The sequence below is a fragment of the Microcaecilia unicolor genome, chromosome 10 (genome assembly GCF_901765095.1).
Source record: "Microcaecilia unicolor chromosome 10, aMicUni1.1, whole genome shotgun sequence".
NCBI lineage: Eukaryota > Metazoa > Chordata > Amphibia > Gymnophiona > Siphonopidae > Microcaecilia > Microcaecilia unicolor.
Window position 1 is genome coordinate 28984295 of NC_044040.1, and position 22879 is coordinate 29007173.

At 46.0% G+C, this 22879-nt stretch overlaps 2 protein-coding genes across 2 annotated transcripts in view; one reads left to right on the plus strand and one right to left on the minus strand.

The window, feature by feature from the left end:
• Nucleotides 1-22879, minus strand: part of FBXL13 (F-box and leucine rich repeat protein 13) — a 189108-nt gene that overhangs the window by 82851 nt on the left and 83378 nt on the right. The window contains exons 10-12 of the mRNA XM_030216541.1: nucleotides 17028-17080; nucleotides 11920-12020; nucleotides 5409-5538 (exon numbers count right to left, since the gene is read on the minus strand). Coding sequence (XP_030072401.1) covers nucleotides 5409-5538; nucleotides 11920-12020; nucleotides 17028-17080 — 284 coding nt within the window. The remainder of the gene's footprint in view (nucleotides 1-5408; nucleotides 5539-11919; nucleotides 12021-17027; nucleotides 17081-22879) is intronic.
• Nucleotides 5381-22879, plus strand: part of LRRC17 (leucine rich repeat containing 17) — a 35566-nt gene continuing 18067 nt past the window's right edge. The window contains exon 1 of the mRNA XM_030216542.1: nucleotides 5381-5468. The gene's annotated coding sequence lies outside the window, so the exon portion shown is untranslated. The remainder of the gene's footprint in view (nucleotides 5469-22879) is intronic.

The window sequence follows — 22879 nt, forward strand, 5'->3', positions numbered from 1 at the left end:
CTATGAGAATTTCAGATTCAGACCACAGTCTCAAGAATGTATTCAAGCAACTAGGGATCAAGCTCAATAGTCAGAAGGTTTTGTTCTTAGAAATATTTTTATTAGCAAACAGGAGAAAATATACAACAAACACTAATACACGCAATTCATTTCTTCCAGGAAGCATCCAAAAATATGCAATAAAACCTTTAAAACAAGTCAGTTATTTCCCCAATTGATTTTTGTATTAGTCTTTTTCCCCCTGAGTTGATAGCCTCTCTTCCTCCTCCCCATTTATTCTCCCTTCCCTTTCCCCTCTACGGCCCCCACCCCTATTCCCCTCCCCCCTGCAACTCTTTACCTCCCGTTGGGGGTACAGTGTTTTGTATCCCACAATTGACTAAACAACTGGAATTCTTATTCATACATACTTCTCAAGCTGCCATGCCATGAATACTGCTTTTCCAGTACACCAGTGGGGAACCGTATCCTTAATCCAAAACTTTAATATGGTTTTAATCACCAGTAGCACTGCTACCTTAATGAACCAGACTAGATGAGTCAGGAAGCCCTGTGCCTTAAACTCTGACTCATCACCCAGGAGTAACATTTGATATGTCCACACTGGTTTGTTGTCCAACACACAAATTAACTTTTTTTTTTGTTACATTTGTACCCCACGCTTTCCCACTCATGGCAGGCTCAATGCGGCTTACATGGGGCAATGTAGGGTTAAGTGACTTGCCCCAGAGTCACAAGGAGCTGCCTGTGCCTGAAGTGGGAATCAAACTCAGTTCCTCAGGACCAAAGTCCACCACTCTAACCACTAGGCCACTCCTCCACTCCAGTGTGGCACATTTAATAAAGGGTTTGCTCATTCCCATCTTTATGCCTTTTTAAAGAATTTAGCTGCTGCATTTTGGACTAAATGCAACCTGGGTGACTGCCTCTTTGTAAGTCCCAGATAGACCAGGTTACAGTAGTCTAAATCTGTAATAACCACAATCTGTACCATCTGTCAGAGTCAATTCTTCAAGGTATGATTTGATTTGTTGTATCAAGTATTATCTCAACAATAATTTTTTTTACTACCATAGCAATTTGAGCCTCCATTGATAAAGATAATGCAGCATAATTTAGGCTTTTCTTTTTACCATTAAAGAAAAATTAGCTTTGAAGTATACAAAGTAGCGCATTATTATGCGAAATGAATAACAATATTTGAGTTAAACCTTGCAAGCTGCATTATCGATGTAAACTTAACACCTCAAGACATATTGTTAACTTTCCCCCCCAGCTGTTGCTCATTGTGAACAAGTTAAAGGGGCTGGTACTCCCCTTCCCCTTTATGAAAAGAAGTGAATGTCTTCAAGAACCCTTGCCCCCAATCCCTTTGTAAAAGCAAGTACACCCCACCCCTATCTCTTTGTAAAAGGAAGTGTGGCTACCAATATCCCCCACTCCTTGATCCCTTTGTTAAAATAAAAAAATATCCATAGACCCACCACCTCCCGCCCCCCACCCCTCCCTGGGCACATATTTCTGAAGTGCTGGTGAATGGGGGGGGGGGGGGGGGAGAGGAACAATTTTCATTTGCTCTACCCTGACAGGTGCCTTTCACAAATGGCATCTACAGACCCTTAGCAGTAACATTGGGGTTTTTACCACTAGTGGTCAGGCTGCCAATAAGGAAACATGCTGTAATGGTAGTACTCAAAAACTATAACTCGAGGCCTTCGGCCAACATTTCTCAAGCGACAGCATGGGCGTAGTTTGACTGTTTCATTTGGGGGGGGGCAAAGGATGGGGCGGAGCATATTAGCATATTCATTTGCATATATATATATATATATATATATATATATATATATATATATATATATATATAAAACATAGTAACATAGTAGATGACGGCAGAAAAAGACCTGCACGGTCCATCCAGTCTGCCCAACAAGATAAACTCATATGTGCTACTTTTTGTGTATACCTTACCTTGATTTGTACCTGTCCTCTTCAGGGCACAGACCGTATAAGTCTGCCTATATATATATATATATATATATATATATATATATATATATATATATATATATATATATGCAAATGAATATGCTAATATGGAGGAAGGAAGGGAAAAAGAGCTGGCTTTTTTGGGGAATAACCATAATGAATATGTATGAGATATCAAGCCAGCTCTTTCTCCCTTCCTTCCTTCCTTCCTTCCTTCCATTCTGACAATGAAAAGTAGATTTCTCCTTTAAAACTTTCATGTAGACAAAAACCCACAATAAAAAGCAACTCACCTACCTCCTCCAAGTTCTTCCACTAAACCAAACCTAGCCCAAACGACAACGTGGATGCAGCTCACAGCAGGTTTGCTTGCCATGTTTTGAGTGAACGGCGGCGGCTGCGCGAGGGAGTGGAAACGGAGATGTACCACATGGCTTCCTTCCTTACAGTGGTGGACTAATCAGGAGCCTTCCAGTCCAGCGGCGAACGGGCATCGGGCGAGCGAGCGGGGGTTGTAAAAGCAACAAGCAGACACGTTCGCCTCCGTCCGCTTCGCTTCCCTGCCCTCTCTGTCTGCGTCCCGCCTTCCTCTGATGTCATTTCTTTTCGGGCGGGATGCTGGGAGGGCAGGGAAGCGAAGCGGACTGAGACGAGCGTGTCTGCTTGTTTCTTTTACTTCTGGCGCCCCGGGTAAGTCGTCGTCGTCTGGGGGGGCATTGCCCCCCTCGCCCCCCCTGTCTACGCCCATGAGCGACAGCTATCACCTGAGCACATATTCACCAGGGATTCAGTGGTATATGCCAGAGTTTAGGCAGTGGGGTTTGGAGCACCCTATATTTTGAGAAAGGGATCAGGGTATACTTGATTTTAAGAAAAGGTATGAGGGATACTGGGTGGTTTCCCTTTATTTTGAAAAAGGATCAAGAATGGACACCCTTGATTTTGAGAAAGGAATCGAGGACTGAGGGATAGTTCTTTGCATCACTGTTGCTAGAAACATACAATATTCATGGGTGCAGCAACCACTGATCCCTCTAAGCTCAAGCGGGTGTCCTCCAATTACATTGCTATCAGTAGTGGGTGGTGCTCAGTGGTGTGCTGGTAAATTTTTAACAACAGGCTCTCTCCCCTGCCCCCTCTCCCCATCCATGCCCAGTGATTCTCCTCCCTCTCCTGCCCTTCCCTCCCGCTCCGAAACATGTTCAACGAACGATGTCCTTCGCCCCCACCCTCCCCTCCCGCTCCCATCCGTCTTTTTTTAATTACCTCCGTCGAAGCGCACGCAATTTAAAGCCCTGCTGCGTGCTGGCCGTCTCTCCAGGCTTCCCCTGCTTCCTTCGGTGATGCTCTCGCCCTTAGTCCCGCCTTCTGACGTCATTCTGACGTCATTTCCTTTTTCTGCGAAGGCGGGACTAAGGGCGCGAACATCACCGAAGGAAGCAGGGGAAGCCTGGAGAGACGGCCAGCACGCAGCAGGGCTTTAAATCGCCTGCGCTTCGACGGAGGTAATTAAAAAAAGACGGATGGAAGCGGGAGGGGAGGGTGGGGGCGAAGGACATCGTTGGACATGCTTCGGAGCAGCAGGGGAGGTAAGCATGGCCTGTGATGGCGCCCTCCTGCCATGCTTACCTCCCCTAATGGAGCCGGCTCGCCCCCATCAACAACCGGCTCGCAAGAGCTGTCAAAATTTAACAAGCGGCTCTTGAGAGCCGGATAGAGCCGGCTCCAGCACACCACTGGTGGTGCTTCAATATTGTGTTTTCAATCTCTACGGTCAGACAAGTTACCTGGAGTCTGGCAGAACTTGCCTGTCCCTCACTATTGAAAATGTGATAGTGAAACAGTGCCCCCCACTGGCAGGACTGAAGATGGAGGACTCTTGCTCAGCTTAGAAGGAACAGTGGCAGCAACACACACATACATATTTACTGTGGGATTCACTAATTTGCAGTACTGAGGTAACAAGTATACACAACTATTATTCAAGCATTAAGAAGGTAATTCTATAAAGGGGCAGCTACGTTTAGATCTCTATGTATGTATAACACACACACACTGCATCTATACATACTGAGCACAGAGGCAGATACACACAGAGGGGCATAATCGAACGAAAACGTCTATCTCCATGGGCGTTTATCTCCGAGAACGGGTCCGTGAAGGGGCGGACCGAACCGTATTTAAAAAAAAAATAGATGTCCATGTTTTATTCGACAATTTGTGAGCTGGGCGTTTTTGTTATTCAGCGATAATGGAAAATGAAAGCGCCCAGCTCAAAAACGAATAAATCCAAGGCATTTGTTCGTGGGAGGGGCCAGGATTCGTAGTGCACTGGTCCCCCTCACATGCCAGGACACCAACCGGGCACCCTAGGGGACACTTTTACAAAAACAAAAAAAAAGGTAAAGGAGCTCCCAGGTGCATAGCACCCTTCCCTTGTGTGTTGAGCCCCCCAAATCCCCCTCAAAACCCACTGCCCACAAGTCTACACCTTTATTAAAGCCCTAAGGGGTGAAGGGGGGCACCTACATGTGGGTACAGTGGGTTTGGGGGTGTTGGACGACTAAGCATTAAGCAGCACAATTGTAACAGGTAGGGGGGGATGGGCCTGGGTCCACCTGCCTGAAGTCCACTGCACTCCCTAACAACTGCTCCAGGGACCTGCATACTGCTGCCAGGGAGGTGGGTATGACATTTGAGGGTGAAAATAAAAAGTTGTGAAACGGCATATTTTGTGGTGGGAGGGGGTTTGTGACCACTGGGGGAGTCAGGGGAGGTCATCCCCGACTCCCTCCAGTGGTCATCTGGTCATATAGGGCACTTTTTGGGGCCTTATTCGTGGAAAAACAGGGTCCAGGAAAAGTGCCCTAAATTTTCGCTAAAAACGCATATTTTTCTTCCATTATCGGCGAAAGGCGCCCATCTCTGATCTGCCAATAACCACGCCCCAGTTCCGCCTTCACCACGCCTTCGACATGCCCCCATCAACTTTGTCCGCATCTGCGATGGAATGCAGTTGAAAACGTCCAAATTCGGCTTTCGATTATACCGCTTTATTTGTTTTTGTGAGATAAACGTCTATCTCCCGATTTGGGTCGCAATATAGGCGTTTTTCTTTTTCAATTATAAGCTGGACACTATAAAACACCGCTCCAAATTTAGTTCACAAGAGGCAATACTTGTTTTTATTAGTCAGTCAGTGCTGACTGTAGATATGACACTCTACTGGAAAGATGCCAATAGCCTATAGTGTTATGCCTGAGGAAGCTTTAAGCAGCTGTGGTCCTGTAATTTAAAACCTTGGAAAAAAGTTTGCTGCAGCACTTGCCCTGCTTCAGTGCACAATGAGCTGTAACCGCAGCCAGTCTAACCAAGGCTCCCTGCTCCTACAGCATGGACACGAGGAATGAAAGACCAACCTGAGTGCAGCCAGAAAGGTCCAAGTAGATGAGCTTGCGGCATCCCTTCCCCGTGGCCAGGTACTGTAACCCTTTGTCTGTAAATTTTCTGCAGTAGGCTAAGCTGAGATACTGCAAGTTTTGGAAGCATCTGTAGAGAAAAAAAAACACATATATATATGTGTGTGTATGTTAGACAGAGAAAGTAAAAGATACTCATGCAATAACCAAACAATAACAAGTAATGTACAGTGATACCTTTTTTTATTGGACTCACTTAATACATTTTTTGACAAGCTTTCAAAAGCCAGAAACCTTCCTCAGGCAGGACAGTAAACAGCGACCACACAACCTTTTTACAATAAAGTGAAATTGAGTTTGGATGTTAACGCACAGCAGAAGATAAATGGAATTCCTTTGCCGAAGTACAGCTTAAAACTCAAAGTTCTTTTCTTATAGAAGTTACTAGCAGTGCAGCAATAGCCAAGCACTGATAGTATTTCGGAGGAAATGTATCTGCTGAAAGAGAGGCAAGGGATGTTCCGGAGGAGAGCTGTTCCAGGCTCTCAGCGTATCCATTGGAGGCAGGCGTGTGTTGGGAGTGCTGTGGCTCTCCTGCCATTGTTTTTACAGGCTGTGTCCTTTGGAAATGAAAACCAGAACACTATCAAAAGAAAGAAGGCATGCAGAGCGCTTAATCATTGTGTTAAATCTTCTTGGCACATATGCTGGTTCCCCTATTTCTTTCCCAACTTGCAATTAAAAGAAACCAAAGGGGTTGGGGGGGGGGGGGGGGAGGAAAATCAGATTCCACCCACCTCTAGTTTACTGTATGCTGGTTTTAGATAATTACTGTTGTGCTGTGTCATATCCCCCTCCTTTTGTAGTTACCCAGGTTAATGTTACCGTTAGTATTTTATAGTTGAGCTGTTTCTGAGTTCAGCTTAACTTTTAATTGTTGTTCACCGCTTTGATGGATCCTGAATGGTGATATATGCCAAATTTCTCATATAAATAGATTCCACTTAATAATTATAGGAGGTCTGTTTCATAATCTGATACCAGAATATACCTCACTGCATATCAAGCAATGGCATTACACAAGCTTTGCAGATATTATGCTTTTAATGCTGTTCAAAGTTTTTTTCCCCATGGTAACACTAAGCAAGTTTTATATGTTAATCAAAGCCCAAAGAAGTCTGTTAATGAAGCTAGCATGGATAATTAGAGCAAGATGATGCTTATTAATTCATTAAGAGTAGTTTTATATGTAGTCAGAAAAGCTGGTCGAATGCCTAACTTGCTAGACTGCTGCACAACGTGCAAACCCTTCTTAGAACAGCCAGCGCTGGGCACTTCCAAGATGTCCAGGAGCCTCCAATGCAAATTAGAGAGGGGCTGGAGGTTGCAGTTTCCACTAGGCATCACATTATGCCCTCAAGCTATACTTAGACACACAAAATCAAAGGCACAGTTTTGGACAGATGGTCAAAAACTACTTCTGTTCTGTTAATCCCTTATTTGGACTTACTGTAAATCCCTTTTCTTTTTTTAAACATTTGCACATAGTTTTAGAATTAAATGTTGGCACCTTTTCATGGTATTTCATATGTCCTTTCTTGCTACTGCCATCACCGCAGAACATCCATTCCCTTCTGCTCGCTGTGAGTTTGAGTGGCTTAGTGCCCAAGCTCATGCACTGGTTCCACCATTCTTGCAAGACCTGACAGGGGGATGATCAGAAATAAACGCCGACGCTAGAGACCGTTAGCGCCATACTAGCACCAGCGTTTGCTAATGCCCCATGATCAGAGCCCTCGAGCACGTGAAACAACACGCTCGATCTGAATGCAACTAGCATGCAAATGCATGCTAAACAGGGCTAAACATAGTCATTCCCAATGATCAGCGGCCAGCGCGCCAAAGATTGGGTCGCTGGCCATGGCAAACCCTACGCCAGCTCCGAGCTGGCGTTAGGGTTTGCAGATCATTGGGGAGGAATGGTGAGCCCTGTCCAGCATGCATTTGCATGCTGGCAGGCCCCCATTCCCCCCAACAGCAAACCTGCCAGCGACAGGGGGCTGGAGGTCCGGCGGACTTCCAGTCCCCCTGATGATCCCCCCCCAGGTTCAGGGAGGGCTGGAGATCCGGTGGGTCTCCATCGCCCCCTAACTCCCCCAGCAAAAAGTCCCTGGTGGCCTAGTGGGCGACCAACCCCCCCCCCTAGTGACAGGGGGGCTATCCCTCCCCCAGGTTCAGAGAGGGCTGGAGATCCGGTGGGTCTCCAGCTCCCATAGTCCCCCAGCAAGGGGTCCCTGGTGGTCCAGTCCCCCCTACCCCCCTACCTTGTGGGTTGGAGGAGGGAGGGTAGCCTGCCTCCCTCCTCTTCCTGCGCTGCCGCAAAATGGCGGTGCCCAGCCCTGCCCAGTGTATCCTGGGATGCGCTGGGCAGGGTTACACACCATATAAGGGAGAAACTCCCCATGATCAGAGAGAATTGCGTGCTTAAATTTGTATGCAATTCTCTCTGATCATAGGTCTGGTAAAGCCCCGCACTGTTCCAGCGCTATCTTTAGAGTGGAACAGCGCAGGGCTTTTGATCATCTGCCCTGAGTGGCTTAAATTCACTGGGAGCCACATGGTGCCAGTGGAAAGAAAACAGATATTTTGGAGATGGTAGCTGTGGTAATACTTCCAGCCAGCAAGGTGAGAGGGAAAAGTGGCCACTGGAGTCTGGGGCTAGCTGCAGGAGAGGCAGCCTAGGGGTGACTCAAACTGGGATAAATGGGGGTTGACTGGTTGAGAGGGTGGTTGGCTAAGAGGTGACTGGAACTGGCTAGTTTGGGAAGGGGAGCAGTAAACTGGGAAATGACTGGGAGTGACCAGCTGGCTAGCTGTGGGTGAGGGATGACTGGCAAGCTGGCTGGGGGAATAACTGGAGAAGAGTGGCTGGCTGGCTGGCAGGGGGTTTGATGGGGGGAGGGGGGTGTCTAGGTACCTCAGGGAGGATGATTGATTGACTGAATTGTTGGGAAGTAGTAGAGGAGGACTGTGACTGTCTGTGTAAGGGTTTGGGGATGGTTGGCCAGCTGGCTGGAGGCTGGCTGTCTGGGAAAGGGGGGTCGGGAGGGAGTTAGACTGGCTCCTAAATGCAGAGAAACTTGTTCAAGGCTTGGATAATTGCCCTGTGATTTCCTAAATCTATCCTGCAGCTCTATTCACAGTATTGTGCTATCAGTGACTTATTAAGTGGGTTGGGTTTAAAAATAAGATTATTCTGTTTTCCCATTCTTCTCTTACCGCTCCCCTCCCAGCTTGTCCCTTTTCATTCTCCTTTGCTTCACACTAGCTCTCAAGTTTGAATTGTGGTTGCTGATGTGGACATGGCTGGGAGATATTACCAGACTCCAGATATTGCTGGAGAAGAGTGCTGAGTACCAGGAGGAGAGAATTCTCATTCCGTATGGACAATACAGGGGCAGCACTTCTCCATGTGGCTTATATTTCTGCTCAAGGCAGTGGCATACCAAGGGGGGGGGGGCGGGGGGGGGCGGTCTGCCCCGGGTGCATGCCGCTGGGGGGGGGGTGCCGCGCGCCTGTTGGCCGAGTCCGCTCGTTCCCTCCCTGCTGCTCCCTCTGCGCAGAACATGTTACTTCATGTTCCGGGGCAGAGGGAGCAGCAAGGAGGGAACGAGCGGACTCGGCCAACAGGCGCACGGCACCCCCCCAGCAGGTAAAAATGCACCCGGGAGGGGGGGGGGAATTTTGTTGGGGGGGGGCCGCGCTGCACCCGGGGGTGGCGCATCGGCGATCCACCCCGGGTGTCAGGCAGCCTAGGAATGCCACTGGCTCAAGGCTTTTATTTTTTATTTATTTACTACATTTATATCCCGCCTTTATCCAAGACGGGTAACAATAGTCACATACATGGTCCTAGACATGTTACAATCATTAAGGGGGAAAGGGAATGGGACTTGATGTACTGCCTTTCTGTGGTTTTTGCAACTACATTCAAAGCGGTTTACATAGTATATTCAGGTACGTATTTGCACCTGGGGTAATGGAGGGTTAAGTGACTTGCCCAGGCTCCCAAGGAGCTGTAGGGGGAATCAAACCCAGTTCCCCAGGATCAAAGTCCGATGCACTAAGCATATAATGAAGAAACATGATCAATAAGATGGCTGTAACCACATATATACACACACACTCACACACAAAAGGGAAAGCAAACAGATAAGTCTTTATGTAGCCACAAAGGTTTTTTTTGAACAGATGCGTATTTAGCAGCCGACTGAATTGTTGAATACGTTCACATGATCTCAGGTAACCAGGTAGAGCATTCCACAAGGATGGAGCAGTGACAGAGAAGGCCCATAGTTTTATCTCTACGTAGTTGTATGACTTTGCAGAAGGTAAACAGAGTTGAAAGGACTTCTCATTATCATTAGACCAGCACCAATCCAAGTTCTGCAACAGGCACTCCCTATAAACTCTATCCAAACTCCACCCATATTTGTGGATAATTGTGAGCTGCATCCAAACTCCACCCATATATGTGGATAATTATGAGTTGCATCCAAACTCCATCTACATATGTGGATAATAGTAAGCTGCACCCAAACTCAACCCATATATGTGGATAATAGTGAGCTGCACCCAAACTCCACACATATATGTAGATAATTGTGAGCTGCATCCAAACTCCACCCATATATGTGGATAATTGTGAATTACATCCAAACTCCACCCATATATGTGGATAATTGTGAACTCTATCCATACTCCACCCATATATGTGGATAATTGTGAACTCCATCCAAACTCCACCCATATATGTGGATAATTGTGAGCTGCATCCAAACTCCACCCATATGTGTGGATAATTGTGAACTGAATCCAAACTCCACCCATATATGTGGATAATTGTGAGCTGCATCCAAACTCCACCCATATACGTGGATAATTGTGAGCTGCATCCAAACTCCACCCACATATGTGGAATGGATAATAGTGGGCTACACCCAAACTCCACCCATATATGTGGATAATAGTGAAATGCCTCCAAACTCCACCTATATATGTGGATAACTGTGAGCTGCATCCAAACTCCATCTATATATGTGGATAATTATGGGCTGCATCCAAACTCCACCCATATATTTGGATAATAGTGAGCTGCCCCCAAACTCCACCCATATATGTGGATAATTGTGAAATGCATCCAAACTCCACCCATATATGAGGATAATTGTGAAATGCATCCAAACTCCACCCATATATGTGAATAATTGTGAGCTTCATCCAAACTCCACTCATGCGCATACCTAAACATGGCACATACTTTTCCACTAGTCGATATTCTATAACATATATTCTATTACACATATAAATAGCCACTTATGCATGTAAATGACTAGAATACTGCCATTTACATGAGCTCTTGCTTCGTAAAACCAGGCAGCTCCTTATACAATTATTCCCACTACAGGAAGGGTCAGCATTAGCAGCTTCTGATTTACTTTCATTTACAGCAAACTCTTCTCTGGGTTGGACTAACGATTCTAACATGGGAACAACAGGGTCACCCAAGGCAAAGTGCAGCACTTCACCTCAGATGACCTGGGAAGCAAAGCTCTGTGGCAGCCCAAGGAGACCCAGAAGTAGCCTGAACCCCTCAGCACATAGTTCTAACGTACAGTTTATTATACCAGCCTCTATTTTGGGGTTCCCGCCCTGAAATGCAAAAAGAATCTTTAGAATTAGATTTTGCTGTAGTTACTCAGGTCACACTGCAATCACTTGTAGTTGCTCCATGTATGAAAAAAATACAATAAAGAATTGTAAAAACCCAAACAAAGAAAGGAATGGAACTGTGACCCTGTGAAGAGGGGGAGGGGAGGATAAGGAAGGGTTTAGGGATTCACAGCTTCCAATTTGTCAGCTGGCTGAATAAAAAAACAATAGCAGCAATATCCAGGGGTGTGCTGGTAAATTTTTAACAACAGGCTCTTTCTTCGGACATAGCCAGCTCTGCAGTTGGAAGGGCCAGGGGTGGCCGGGTGGGATGGGGTTGGGGAGCAACACTTGCCTCTCTCTCCTCCCTCGCTTCGTGCGGGCATGCTAGGCATACCTTTGCTGGCAACCAATACATGGACTGCCACCACTCCCAACGTCTTGCTCTGAGCAGCATGCTGGAACTTCTCTCACATGCTCGAGAAGTCCCAGCCTGCTGCCTGGAGCTGGAAACAAGGAGCAACGAGCAGCAGTAGTCTATTTACTTGGCTGGCAGGGCTCAGCATCCCCATCAGCAAAGTAAAAGATAATTCAGGAGGGGGCCCAAGCCCACATTTTGGGAGCCAGTTAAAGTAGCCATGGAGGGCCCTACTTTAACAACCGGCTCCCAAAATTCTTAAAAACTTAACAACAGGCTCTTGCTAGCCTGTGAGAGCCTGCTCCAGCACACCACTGGCAATATCTATGAGTAAGCGGAGTTAAGAGAGAGAGAGAGAGAAGAGACAATAGATGTCTTTACCTTGATAATATTCGTAGTGTCCCAATGGTTATATCTGTGTAAGACAGATTAAGGTAGAGCAGTGCTGAACAGCCTTCTGAAATGACTCTCACTGATTCATCCTAAGTGATACAAATGCAAAGAAAAATGTGTTCCTCTTTGCGTTTGAGGCAGCAGGAGGAAGTGAAATATATTTTTTTACAGAAATAGCACTAGAAACATTTTTTTTTTAATCCGCACAACTTTTTTTTCTCTGTCCATGTTACCTCATGTCTATGCAAATAAAGTGTTGAAAAGTTTTGAAACTTCTTCCTCTTAATTCACTGGATACCAGGGAGAGGGGGGACGGGACACAGAGAGGTCTTTAAAGGAGTCCAGGAGCCCCCTAACATACCTCCCCCCAGAACACACCACCAAAAAGATGTATAAAATGTAGTGTGTATTGTAAAAGATATTATTCTCCATTGCTTAGATGACGGGGGTGGCAAAGACTTTAAATTGTGGAAAGTACTGCTATTAGACTTCTACATTATGATAAACCCAATGATCGATTCTTCTCATTGTTAAAACAAGTTCATTGGATCCTAACAGCTCACAGAATGTAGTCCAAGATGTTGGTCTTGGCACTTTGCTATCAGTTTAGGTCAGCCTGCCTATTTATTTAATACTCTTATTCCACATGTCACCTTGCATTTATCGTGTATATAGTGCTACCAGCCTAACTGCTAGGGGTCAATTGGTGCCATTTTGAAATTGGAGAATGGGAGCTGGCAGGATACAAGAGACCTATAACAACCATATAACAGAAATATGATAAATGTCAGGACAATACAAACAAAATCATAACAGACAGCATGAAAGAATATTCAAATAACATAGATATAATATGATAAGTACATAAGCATCGCCATGCTTGGACAGACCAAGGGTCCATCGAACCCAGCACCCTGTCACTGACAGCGGCCAAAAGAACAAGCAATTTGTCCCGCCCATCCTAGAAATACTGTATTCCCTCGTCCATTCAATAACATTCTATGGCTTTTTCCTCCAGGAAGCCGTCCGACCCTTTTTTGAAGTCCGCTAAGTTAACCGCCTTAACCACCTTTTCCGGCAGCGAATTCCAGAGTTTAACTACGCGTTGAGTGAAGAAACATTTCCTCCGATTCATTTTAAATTTACCACACTGCAGCTTCATCGCGTGCCCCCTTGTCCTAGTATTTTTGGAAAGCGTAAACAGACGCTCCACATCTACCCGTTCCATTCCACTCATTATCTCATAGACCTCTATCATATCTCCCCTCAGCCGCCTTTTCTCCAAGCTGAAGAGCCCCAGCCTCTTCAGCCTATCCTGAAAGGGAAGTCGTCCCATCCCCTGTATCATCTTTGTCGCCGTTCTCTGCACCTTTTCCAATTCCACTATCCTGCTTATAATCGAACGAGAAAAACGCCCAAGTTCCGACCTAAATCGAGAGATGGACGTTTATCTCACAAAAACGAATAAAGCGGTATAATCGAAAGCCGATTTTGGACGTTTTCAACTGCAGTCCGTCGTGGATGCGGACAAAGTTGATGGGGGCGTGTCAGAGGTGTGGCGAAGGCGGAACTGGGGCGTGGTTATCTGCCCGAACAGAGATGGGTGCATTTCACCGATAATGGGAAAAAAGTATGCGTTTTTAGCTAGAATTTAGGACACTTTTCCTGGACCCTGTTTTTTCACGAATAAGGCCCCAAAAAGTGCCCTAAATGACCAGATGACCACTGGAGGGAATCGGGGATGACCTCCCCTGACTCCCCCAGTGGTCACTAACCCCCTCCCACCACAAAAAAAGAAGTTTCACAACTTTTTATTTTCACCCTCAAATGTCATACCCACCTCCCTGGCAGCAGTATGCAGGTCACTGGAGCAGTTGTTAGGGGGTGCAGTGGACTTCAGGCAGGTGGACCCAGGCCCATCCCCCCTACCTGTTACAATTGTGCTGCTTAATGCTTATTAGTCGTCCAACCCCCCCAAACCCACTGTACCCACATGTAGGTGCCCCCCCTTCACCCCTTAGGGCTATAGTAATGGTGTAGACTTGTGGGCGGTGAGTTTTGAGGGGGATTTGGGGGGCTCAACACACAAGGGAAGGGTGCTATGCACCTGGGAGCTCTTTTAACTTTTTTTTTGTTTTTGTAAAAGTGCCCCCTAGGGTGCCCGGTTGGTGTCCTGGCATGTGAGGGGGACCAGTGCACTACGAATCCTGGCCCCTCCCACGAACAAATGCCTTGGATTTATTCGTTTTTGAGCTGGGCGCTTTCATTTTCCATTATCGCTGAAAAACAAAAACGCCCAGCTCACATATTGTCGAATAAAACATGGACGTCTATTTTTTTCGAAAATACAGTTCGGTCCGCCCCTTCACGGACCCGTTCTCGGAGATAAACGCCCATGGAGATAGCCGTTTTCGTTCGATTATGCCCCTCAAAGTCTTTTTTGAGGTGCGTCGACCAGAATTGAACACAATACTCGAGGTGCAGTCGCACCATGGAGCGTAATACCAATGAAACACCTAATAAGCACACATTAAAACATTCAGATAACAGATATGATGCTAATGCTTTTTTACAGTACAGCTTGCCATGCAGCCGAGGAGCCAAGCGCAGATATATAGATGGGGACAAGATGGGGGGTACAGTTGGGATAAATAGAAGGGTGATTAAACTCAAGGCAAGATTTTTGTACAGTTAAACAAGATATAAGGAACTGGTCTTTCTTACAGTGTGTGTAGTGAGTTTGCCCAGGTGCTGAATGAGCAAATAGTCAGTCACCATCGGGCAGTGCATTTTTTCTAGTGAAAAAGGTGCCGGAACTCAAATGCCTGGCCACCCTTCAGGGGTGGGGTGATCACTGAGGGACCTACCCCACAAAAGCCAGGCCCCCTGCAACCAGTCACAGAATCTATGACAAGGCAGAATTGGTGTGTAGGGCCTGAGCTCTTTCATTAAAACTTGGGATCCATGGGTCAATTTTAGTAGACAATGGAAAAGGTGCTGGTACTCAAATGCCAGGCCACCCTTCAGGGGTGGGGTGATCACTGAGGGACCCACCCCACAAAGCCAGGCCCCCTGCAACCAGTCACAGAATCTATGACAAGGCAGAATTGGTGTGTAGGGCCTGAGCTCTTTCATTAAAAGTTGGGATCCATGGGTCAATTTTAGTAGACAATGGAAAAGGTGCTGGTACTCAAATGCCAGGCCACCCTTCAGGGGTGGGGTGATCACTGAGGGACCCACCCCACAATAGCCAGGCCCCCTGCAACCAGTCACAGAATCTATGACAAGGCAGAATTGGTGTGTAGAGCCTGAGCTCTTTCATTAAAACTTGGGGGACCATGGGTCAATTTTAGCAGACAATGGAAAAGGTGCTGGTACTCAAATGCCAGGCCACCCTTCAGGGGTGGGGTGATCACTGAGGGACCCACCCCACAATAGCCAGGCCCCCTGCAACCAGTCACAGAATCTATGACAAGGCAGAATTGGTGTGTAGAGCCTGAGCTCTTTCATTAAAACGTGGGGACCATGGGTCAATTTTAGCAGACAATGAAAAAGGTGCCAGTACTCAGTACCCCCAAGTACCCCCTCAAAAAATGTCCTGCCATCGGGCTTATTTTTGAAAAAGAAAAATGTCCAAAAAGTGGCACAAAGCGGCAGATGGATGTTTTTCTTGCACAAACGTCCAAATCGCTATTTTCGAAACACATTTTTACATATTTTTCTATGCAGTTGTATCCAAATCACAAGGGGGCATGTCAGGGGTGTGTTGAGGGCAGGCTTTTGGCATTCCCACAACTTTGACATTTTTCTGCCATACTGGAACAAAGCAAAAACGTCCAGGGCTAAAAGTTGGACATTTTGGTCTGGATCTGTTTCAATAACGACCAAGTCATAAAAAGGTGCCCTAAATGACCAGATGACCACTGGAGGGATTAAGGTATGACCCATCTTACTCCCCCAGTAGTCAATGACCCCCTCCCACCTCACAAAGATGTGAAAGAAACTGTACATACCAACCTCTATGACAGCTTCAGATGTTATGGCCAGTCCTATTAGAGCAGCAAGCAGGTCCCTGAAGAAGCCTAGTGGTCGATGAGGTGCACTGTACAGAAGAGGGTCCCAAGCCCATAACCGCTCTAACTGGTACACTTGTGGTGGAAAGTGTGAGCCTTCCAAAGCCCACCAAAAACTACAGTACCCACATATAGGTGACACCTGCAGGCATTAGGGCTATTGTAGTGGTGTACCGTTAGGTACAGTAGGTTTTTGTTGGGGTTTGGAGGGCTCCCCAAACAAAATAAGGGGGTAACGATGAGATGTGTACCTGGGATCTTTTATGTGAAGTCCACTGCAGTGCCCCCTAGGCTACCCCACTGCTGTGCTGGGATGTCTATGTGGCCAGTCTACTAAGAATGGTGGTTCCTACTACGTCCCAATGGATTGCTTTTGTGCATTTTCCACTTGGACGGTTTTTGTTTTGTTTTTGAAAATGGTCACAAAAGAAAAACATACTGAGCACAGTAAAACTGAGCATGCACATGACACGAGGGGAAGCAGCGCAGGCAATGCGCAGAGAACAGCGCTGGAGAAAGGCTTCAGCTGGGGGGGATTGGGGACACCTGCCAGCCAAGGTTTGTGGGGTTGTGGCGGGGCAGGGGTTGTGGCAGAGAGGCGGGCCAAACTGTGCCCGCCCACTTTGCGCTCCGGACCCCCCCCCCCCCCCCCCCAAATGTTGAGGTCTGACTGCACCCCTGCCCCCTAAAGGAGCAACTGTGATCACATTCCCTCTAAGCTGAGCGGGAGTTCCTCCAACTGCATTGCCATCAGTGGTGGGTGGGGCTATAACGTGTTTTCAGTCCCTAGGGTCAGGCAGGTTCCCTGGAGTCCTGCAGAGCTTCCTTGTCCCTCACTATTGAAACTGTGATAATAAAACAGCATCACCCACTGGCAGGACTGTAGGTGGAGGACTCCCTTTCAGCTTAGAGGGAACAGTGACTGCAATAGGATGTTGCTGTTTTATCCACAGCAAAGCTTTATAAAATGGCCTTTTCAATGTCACTACAATATCGGAAACCATAAAGAAAGCGTCCACTTACGTCTACACCTTGGCACTCAGACAAGTTTAAGTCTTGTAGGTTTCTGCACACACCTAAAACAAAAATTAGTTTTATGTCAGTTAATCTATAGATGGTGTTGCAGGTTATTGTTACAGGGGACTTTAACTTCAAAATCCTGCATACGCTGACGAGGTGATTTTATAAACTTTATTCTGCATGTAAACCCTGGGGTCAATATTCCACTAGTGGTAGTTAGCATTTTTCTGACAATATCCCTGGATATTAAATGCTGAGGTCATGACTGGGCACTGGCACAGAATATCTGGTTATACATAATTGGATAACACTTATCTGGTTAAGGGCCCTGTTTACTAAGCCGCGCTGTAGGCGCGCAATCGTTTTTTAGCACGCACTAAAAATTAGCGCAAGCTAATGCTAGAGACACCCATAGGAATATATGGGTGTCTCTAGCGTTAGCAGGCGCTAAAAACGCTAGCGTGCCTTAGTAAACAGAGTCCTCAGTGTAATAATTGGTACTTAACTGGATAAGTTAAACAGGATAAAGGCAAAAGAACTTCGCCTGATTAGAAAATCACAAACTTCAAAACAATCCAAGCTTGACAAACAATAATTTTATGGTGGATTTACCAAAAATCAAATATCAAATAGGAGCCTCAAAGTCTGAAGTTAGCCAACAAATGATTTATTTGGTCACTCAGCTCTAACATATAATCATTGCTTCAGTACCTTAAGCATTATTTATATACCAGCCGATATTCAGCTGGCGGTGGGCAGTGTTTTTTATAAAACCGAAAATTCAATGCCGGGCCTTGTGCAGGCTTCAGCATAGAATTTCCATTCTTTTTAACCAGTCTAGTACGTAAAGATAGGGCAGCTATTTATGTGGTCCTATTTACTTGCTCAGGGGCCCCTTTTACTAAGGCGCATAGGTGCTTACGTGCGTACAAAGCACATTAAATTAGAACTACTGCCTGTCTACCTCGCAGCTATTTTGGGGGGAGCCCTTACCACTATTATTCATTATTCATTCTTCCTTAATCTACAACACATTATCCCAATTTACACATTCTTCCCACTCCCTCCTCTACCACCTTCCTCCCTTACCCATCGTACTTACCCACTTTTATTGTCCACCTCTTTATATACTATATTTAGCTGTTTGATCCTTTTTGTTGTTATCTTGTATACCTGTTATATTATGTAAGCCGCATTGAGCCTGCTATTAAGTGGGAATACCGCGGGGTATAAATGCTACATTACACTACATTACATTACTACCCATTGAGGTGGCACTAAGGGCTCCCATGCTAACCCGTTGGTAACCGGGCAGCGCACGGCACTGCCCGATTACCGCCAGGTACACACTGGCAATACAAAAATTAATATATTTTTTGTATTGTCAGGATATGACGGTGCGCTGGGGGTGGGAAGTCCGCCGGGCTGTTGTGGTACCACCGCTTTGTAAAAGGGGCCCTAAATTAACCATCCTAAGACAACATGTGCCTTTAAAAAGGAGAGGCTGAAGTATAAGCTGACTATCCAGCTCATTTTCGAAAGAGAAGGGCGCCCATCTTCCGACAACAATCGGGAGATGGGCGGCCTTCTCTCAGGGCCGGCCAAATCGGCATAATCAAAAGCTGATTTTGGCCGGCCTCAACTGCTTTCCATCGCAGGGACGGCCAAAGTTCAAGGGGGTGTGTCGGCAGTGTACCGAAGACGGGACGGGGGCATGGCTAACAGATGGCTGTCCTCGACCGATAATAGAAAAAAGAAGGGCGTCTCTCACGAGCATTTGGCCGACTTTACTTGGTCCCTTTTTGTTCATGACCATGCCTCGAAAATATGCCCGAACTTACCAGATGACCACTGGAGGGAATCGGGGATCACCTCCCCTTACTCTCCCAGTGGTCACCAACCCCCTCCCACCCAAAAAAACTAATTAAAAAACATTTTTCCAGCCTCTATGCCAGCCTCAAATGTCATACCATCACAGCAGTATGCAGGTCCCTGGAGCAGTTTTTAGTGGGTACTGCAGTGCACTTCAGGCAGGCAGACCCAGGCCCATCCCCCCGTACCTGTTACACTTGTGGTGGTAAATGGGAGCCCTCCAAAACCCACTGTACCCACATCTAGGTGCCCCCTTCACCCTTTAAGGGCTATGGTAGTGTTGTACAGTTGTGGGTAGTGGGTTTTGCGGGGGCTCAGCACCCAAGGTAAGGAAGCTATGCACCTGGGATCAATTTGTGAAGTCCACTGCAGTGTCCCCTAGGGTGCCCGGTTGGTGTCCTGGCATGTGAGAGGGACCAATGCGCTATGAATGGGCTTGGATTTGGCCGTTTTTGAGATGGCCGTCCTCGGTTTCCATCATAGGCGAAAACCGAGGCCGGCCATCTCTAAGGTCGGCGATCTCAACATTTTGGTCAACCTAAATGTTGAGATTTGGCTGGCCCGACTGTATTATCGAAATGAAAGATAGATGCCCATCTTGTTTCGATAATACGGGATGCCCCGCCCCTTCGCTAGGCGCCCGTAAAGATGGGCGCCCAGTTCGATTATGCCCCTCCACGTAATTGAGAAGAAAATCGAAATAAAGGGGTAACAACTAAGTTTATCAATTGTTCAGAAGTGGGCCCCATTAAGGATCTGAAATACCAAACAGGCTAATTTAAACAAAATTCTCTCATGTATAGGAAGCCAGTGTAATTTAGCTATGTGGGACGATATACTACTGAGTTTATTACGTTTTAAAATTAATCTGGCTGAAGTATTTTGCTATTTTTTTCAAAGAGCTTAGAAGATAGACCCAAATAAAGGATATGACAGTCATCAAGCTGAGGAAATATCAGCAACTGAACTAACAGAGCAAAAACCTGTTTCTAGCTATTCAAAAATTAATCAGTTACTTAAGCAGATTTCCCAACCCGCCCTCTTTAGAAGGGTGACTTCCTTTTATTTATTATGGAAAAGTCCTCGTTTTTCTACTGTCTCCTTCCTATGTTTTCCTGCCTCTAGCATGGCAGGGGAGATTAAGATATTCTTCTAACACTTCATCTGTCTCTCCCCAGACTTCTGTCTCAGAAGCACTGGTTTGCCATTTCTCCTTTACATTAATCAGTTAAAAATGCACCACTTTGGAGTGCTCTGTGTTCAGTTTCCTGAATCCACCAGTAAAAGTATCCAAGGCAATCACATTCCTCAAGAAGATAAAGGGGGACATGTGAAGAACAGCAAATTACTTACGCACAGATCTCAAATTTATAAGCTTTATATAAAGGGAATATGATTTTTTTCATTTTTTTCCTGGACATCTGAGACTTTGCGCAAGTAGGCAACAATTCAGTATCTGAAAACTCATTGCTTTATGAGGGATGACTTTGGACTTGTTATCAGTTATCCTAAAGACTGGAAATGTTTTTGTAAGAAGATTGATGGGGCGAATGTTATGATGTACTGTATCTGATGATTTTATGTATGTTTTGATGTAACCTGCTTTGGTTTAAAGGGGGCTATAAATATGGAAAATAAATAAATAAATGAACAAAATCCCATGACTCAACAAGCTGAGCCCAAGCCACATAAAATCAACCAAGAAGGATGCTTGAGGTCAAAATTCCAAAAGAGTTGAAAACGCTGACTGCTGCTGGGTGAAAATGTACCCTTAAGGAGGAGATTCTATATATGGCACCTAAAAAATCGGTGCTGAAATCAGTGCCGACTAAGCATATTCTATAATCAGTGCCTAGATTTATGCACCGATTATAGAATATGCTTAGTTCATATTTCAGTGCCTAAATCTACATGCACCCACTTACACCAACCAAAACTTGGTGTAAATCCCTGCTCGTAGATTTAGGAGCACTAGGCCATATTCTATAAGTAGGCATGTAGCAGGGGTGTAGCTACTATGGGGCCACGGGGGCCTGGGCCCCCATAGATTTGGCCCCTGGACCCCCTGCCGACGACCCTCTCAACCCCCCTCCCGCCGCCAACCCACCATCAACCCGCCGTCGCCGTCTGCTACCTTTGCTGGCGGGGGACCCCAACCCCCGCCAGCTGAAGTCTTCTTCCTTCATTTGGTTACTGAGTCTGATGTCCTGCACGTACAGCGTGCAGGACGTCAGACTCAGAAACCAAACAAAGGAAGAAGACCAGCTGGCGGGGGTTAGGGTCCCCCGCCAGCAAAGGTAGGCGATGTCGATGTCAATGGCGGGCGGAGGGGTCGAGAGGGTCGGCGGCGGGGGGGGGGAGGTCAAAGTTGTTGGAGGTGGTGCTGGCGGCGGCAGGGGTGTCAGCAATGGCAGCGGGGGAGCTAAAATGTGCCCCCTCACCTCGGCTCTGAACCCCCCTCCTGCTGAAGTCTGGCTACGCCCCTGGCATGTAGATTTTGGAATGCCCACAAAATGACAATTTCTCCACCCATAGCCACGCCCCTTTTTGCCTGCACGCATTAGAAGTTCGGCGCACATCGTTATAGAATATGCTTAGTGAGTTGTGCGCCTAAATTCTAATCAGTGCCAATTAGTGCTCATTATGGCTTGTTAAGTGCTGTTATCAGCGCTCATTAGCTTGTTAAGCTTGTGAAATTACAAAAAAAAAAAAAGCTTGTGAAATTACGCTCATTGTTATAAAATCCAAAGCAATTTTGGTGCCAATCTTTAGGTGCGTTATATAGAATTGGGGGTAAGTGACTAAAAAGGTATTATTCCCATCATTCAGAGCAATTCTTCATTTAGTTTGAAGATAAGGAGTGGAATTACTAACTTGTTTTAAGTGAATAACACATTAAATTTACTTCTTAAAGTGTGCTAATTATAGGGTCGGGATTAGACAATGGTCATCTAAAAAAAAGAAGAGTCCCAGCCAAATGTGGCAAACTCTATTTATTGAAGAGAAGTTCAGAAAAAGATTCAGCACGGAGACGTGTTTCAGCGGATGAGCGCTAGCCATATACCCCGGGATTCTATATATTGTGCCGAGATTTCTGCACGGAAATCAGTGTATTCCATAACAAAGCGTATAATTTAGGGCCCTTTTACTAAGGTGCACTGAAAAATGGGCTGTGCTGGTGTAGGCACGTGTTTTGGGCACGCGCAGATCCATTTTTCAGCGTGCCTGTAAAAAAGGCCTTTTAAAAACATTTTTTGCTGAAAATGGACATGCGACAAAATAAAAATTGGAATGTGTTCATTTTGGGTCTGAGACCTTACCTACAAGCCATTGACTTAGCAATAAGGTCTCACATGGTAATCATCTATGCGCGTAGAATGACGATTTCTGCCCTGTTTCTGCCTCGCACCAGAAAATAAAAATTATTTGCCTGTGCTCATAGCGGACGTGCATCAAAAATGAAATTATCGTAAGGGCCACACGGTAGCCGGGTGGTAACTCAAAAATGACATGCGTTGGGCGTGTGTAGGCGCCTACGCGGCTTAGTAAAAGGGCCTCTTAATTAGTTAACAAACTAATCAACACTGATAATTGGATGTTAACAATTAATTAGCATTAATTAGAATTTACGTACACTACTTGCTAAGCATATTCTGTAACATGGTGTGCGTAAATATAAATCACATAAAAAAGTGGGCGTGGTTATAGGTGTAGCATGGGCAGGTCATGGGCGTTTCTCAAATCTATGCGTGCTATAGAATACGCCCGCTCCATGCCTAATTTAGGTTTTACTTGTTATAATTGACCATGACCAAATTTAGTCGTGTGGACCGGCGCTCGGTGTATTCTATAAACCGCGTGGAAATTTAGGCTTATTCTATAAAGTATACCTAAATTAAAGCATACTTATAAAATACGCTACGATTTCCACACGGAAACCTCAGTGCGATATATAGAATCTAGTCCACAATCAGTGCAGACAA